Genomic DNA, 4,235 nt, shown 5'->3' with positions numbered 1-4,235 from the left:
TGGAGCCTGTCATTCAGTGGTTGTCGTTTGTGTATGTGTTACATTTTTGTTTTTACATGACACGGGTTAAGTTCTTCTCATATATGTTTATGAAGGTATGATACTAAACCCCTAACGGAAGAATTGTGCTTGATATTCATATAATGAAATCATTATCGTTCAATCAGTTTAACTGAAGTCTGGAGCTGGCATGTCAGTTAACTGCTAGTAGTCTGTTGTTATTTATGTATTATTGCCATTTTGTTTATTTTCTTTGGTTACATCTTCTGACATCAAACTCGGACTTCTCTTGAATTGAATTTTAAATGTGCGTATTGTTATGCATTTACTTTTCTACATTGGCTAGAGGTATAGGGGAAGGGTTGAGATCTCATAAACATATTTAACCCCGCCGCATTTTTGCGCCTGTCCCAAGTTAGGAGCCTCTGGCCTTTTTTAGTCTTGTATTTTTTTAATTTTAGTTTCTTGTGTACAATTTGGAAATTAGTATGGCGTTCATTATCACTGAACTAGTATATATTTGTTTAGGGGCCAGCTAAAGGACACCTCCAGGTGCAGAAATTTCTCCCTACATTAAAGACCTGTTGCTGACCTTCTGCTGTTGTTTTTTATATGGTCGGGTTGTTGTCTCTTTGACACATTCCCCATTTCCATTCTCCATTTTATTTGCGTTCATTTTTTTACATAAATAAGACCGTTAGATTTCTCGTTTGAATTGTCTAATATTGTCTTATCGGGGCCTTTTATAGCTGACTACACGGTATGGGCTTTGCTCATTGTTGAATGCCGTACGGTTACCTAAAGTTGTTAAAGTTTTTGTCGTTTTGGTCTTTTTTGGATAGTTGTCTCATTGACAATCATACCATATCTTCTTTTTTATATGTTATGTTCGTTACTTGATATAGGCATTTTTTTTATGAAAATGATGGATTAAAGCGGGTTTTATAGCTAGCTTATTCTCTCTCTTTTATGATAGTCGCATAAAATTCCAATATATTGACAACGATGTGTGAACAAAACAAACAGTCAGGTCAAATATGCGGGATACATGTAAAAACATGCCAAAAAAACCCACTCTACTCTATATATAAAAAGCAGAATAACAAACATACCAAACGCGAAAAAAATCAAACACACCAAACGAATTGAAAACGTCTGTTTTAATTTCACTTGTAACATCAAATGATAATACTGCAATACCTTCAAAACTTGAAAATTAGATATAGTGTTTTTTTTCCTTTAAGCGTAATGTTTTACTTTCAATCAAAACCTGTTGTAGTACGTTTATGCTATGTATTGACAGTTTGAAAAAAACTCATTTTCACAACTCATTCTAAATCTTACTCCGTCTTGTAGACTGAGACTTTTGATCCACCGTCATTTGCTATGTAACATTTAGCAAGATTCTTACTGAAACAGAATGCAAGAGGTTTGGACAAATTATCTTTCAATAAGATGTCTAATAAGGTTCCAGAACACGTCAACTTATGAATACTTTGTGAATTGTGTCCAATGACATATATGTTGCCGGCATCATCAATTTGAATGTCTCGTGCATCCCGCAGATCCGGAGAAGAATAAGTGAAAACAGGTTTTCTATCTGATGTAATGCATTGTACTTCATTGATGGATGAATAATAAATGTTTCCATTTGAGCAAACGGAAATGTAATTAACGTAATGATCTTCATTTTCTAATTGCATTGTTCTTACAAAATTGCCGCGGAAATCTAGGACATATATCTTCCCTTTAGATCCGATATATATGTTCTCTTTTGTAGCAGCAACACCCCAACATTTACCTTGTTTCACTTCTACCTGCTTTAATATTTGCTGTCTATCTATATCTATCAACTGTATGTACGGTATAGATTTACAAGACATAACAGCAGTGGTTGTTCCTGGTATAGCTGTAATATCCCAAGGTTGATGTGGAGAGCTGATAGATGATAGGTATGCATCATTCTCATCACAAAAATAAACTTTTTTGGTATTAGCATCGCATATAATCAATGTGTTATTGTCCGATACTGTGACACCAGTTACTGCACTCAACTTTTCTTTCATATCGATATCGTAGATATGTGTGAGGGAAGTAATATGGCGCTTTGAAACGACGGAAACTTGAGATTGCCGCTGCTTGTATGGAACCATTGAAACGGAGCAAGGCGTTTTCTTTAGCTGTATTGATCCAAGATCCGCTAAATTTTCTTTTGGTACACTTTTGACAAACATAAGACTGGTATTTACAAACGAATCTGTCATCTGTTTAACTTTGTTTTCAATGTCATCAAGGATAGGTTTGAATGAATGAATTGAAATAAATGCTTGTTTGTCAGAACCATGGTCTTTTATAAAATCGAACGCTTCCTTTTGGTCTTTTGTTGATGTTACCAATTCACCTATATCTTTCTCCTGATGTTTCATACCAGTTATATCTTTGTCCTTCAATTCGGTTAGCTGTTTCAGAAGCGACTTTTCTAAAAATTCCAAGCGTTTGATGACATTTTCTTTTGCTTTCGCCATTTCTTTTCGAATTTTAGTTTCTTCTAGTTCTAATCGACTACTATTGTCCCTCCGATTTTTTTTCAATTTTTCTAATGCTTCTGAAATAAAGCTCAACTGCTCTTCGTAATCAAGGAATGACTGTGACTGCTTAGAACTCTTTGATGCTTTATCAATTGATGAAACGTTCTTACATACACGGTGATCTTTTGGCAAACATTCCTTACAACAAATAACATCATGATCAACACAAAAATAATCAAAAGGCACATTTTGATGTTTTGAACAATTATACGATAAATTTATTTTGTTCGGTATTTTACCTATGTCAACCAAATGGTGACTTCGGGACATTTTTTGAACTTTGTGAACTTCTGTACATTCGGAACACAGCGCTTCTTCACATTCGGTACACCATTGATAGGCTGTGGGAGTCTTACCACGTGCAGTGCAAGGTTCGCAATATTTGGCTGCCATATTTCTAAAATAAAAATAATTAAAAAATTGTGCTATTGTGTGGTATATCTGTCAATCAAACGACTCTTTATGCAAGTCACATGTTCGGTTTTTTTAAGTTGTCCAATTTAAGTACAGCCTTCCTTACGGTGCCATGGCACACACCGAATAGTGGCACAAAGTCATGCGTTTCTTAGACTTTTTAACGTCTTTAAACTTAAACCACGGATTGGTATTGCTTGATAGTTTAGTCCGGGAGAACGTTATTAATTAATAGTGGATATTGGCTTTGTACACTCCTTCGGTAAAAGGAACTGTTTTGCGGTGCTCTGTGCTATTGTTTTTATTCTACTAGGTTTTGTGCCTCAAACATACATTTTAAGATGAGCCAATGGCAAAGGATGTTTTAGTTTGTTCTTATGTTGTGCTGTTACACCACTGTTTAACAGCGCTAATAGACATGTTTCGTCCCGTCAAAATATGTATATGCCTGTCCTAAGTCAGGGACCGGTGGTTCAGTGGTTATCGTAGGTTTATGTCATCCGTTTATGTTTTTCATAAATTGTTTAGTTATAAATCAGGCCGTGAGTTTTTATTGTTTAAATTGTGTAATACATTTCAATGCAGTGCCTGTTATAGACGACAATAAGATATTGGGTTTCCTAATAGTTGACGACAATACGGCTTTCTATATATAACTGCTTACATTTACCTCAATTTAATTTTCATGAATATTTTTAGAATGAAGCGCTTTCGCCATTCATACAAAATATACTTCAGTCAACTCTTTTAAAATCAATAAATTTACAAAAATTTGCATTACATTCTTAAATGTGTGCATCATTGTCATTTTCAAGACTTGAATTGACGTTCAATTTGAAGAATATTGAATATTAACCAGCAGAAATAATACCTTCAACAAAATGGCTACCAGGAAGCTTTACACCTGTGCAGTCAAGGTGCGATCGATATATATACTAGTAAAATGTAGTATTTAAAGGTACACAATTATTAGATTTTAAAAATATCTCTTACAATGAATGATGAACTGATTAAAGTAAACATAACTTCATATTTAAGACTGCAAGAGTCACACCTCTTTTCTTTGAATCTATACACTGTAAACATGGATTTGCTTCATTCCGTTTAGAATTCAGATATATCAAATCTCGCCCGCTCGTTATATGAGCATAACGAAAACAGAGATTCATGTTTTGATTAGAATGGAAATTACTTCCGTTTATTGCTTACTGCTTTTTTGGTCTCTGATTTTTT

At 34.3% G+C, this 4,235-nt stretch overlaps 1 protein-coding gene across 1 annotated transcript; it reads right to left on the bottom strand.

Annotated features, from left to right (window-relative positions):
* Window positions 1-1,152: 1,152 nt before the first annotated feature.
* LOC139482073 (uncharacterized) lies at window positions 1,153-3,920 on the bottom strand. The gene is made up of 2 exons (XM_071265721.1): window positions 3,874-3,920; window positions 1,153-2,985 (listed from the first exon to the last, which is right to left on the bottom strand). The coding sequence occupies exon 2, from the start codon at window positions 2,979-2,981 to the stop codon at window positions 1,341-1,343; it is 1,641 nt and encodes a 546-aa protein (XP_071121822.1). The 5' UTR covers window positions 2,982-2,985; window positions 3,874-3,920; the 3' UTR covers window positions 1,153-1,340.
* Window positions 3,921-4,235: the final 315 nt, after the last annotated feature.

This window comes from Mytilus edulis, chromosome 7, assembly GCF_963676685.1.
Source record: "Mytilus edulis chromosome 7, xbMytEdul2.2, whole genome shotgun sequence".
Lineage (NCBI taxonomy): Eukaryota > Metazoa > Mollusca > Bivalvia > Mytilida > Mytilidae > Mytilus > Mytilus edulis.
This window is presented reverse-complemented; position numbering and strand designations above follow the sequence as displayed.

What these genes read in the sequence shown, in the direction of transcription:
- LOC139482073 (XM_071265721.1), bottom strand. Translation starts at nt 2,981, where the DNA reads ATGGCAGCCAAATATTGCGAACCTTGCACTGCACGTGGTAAGACTCCC.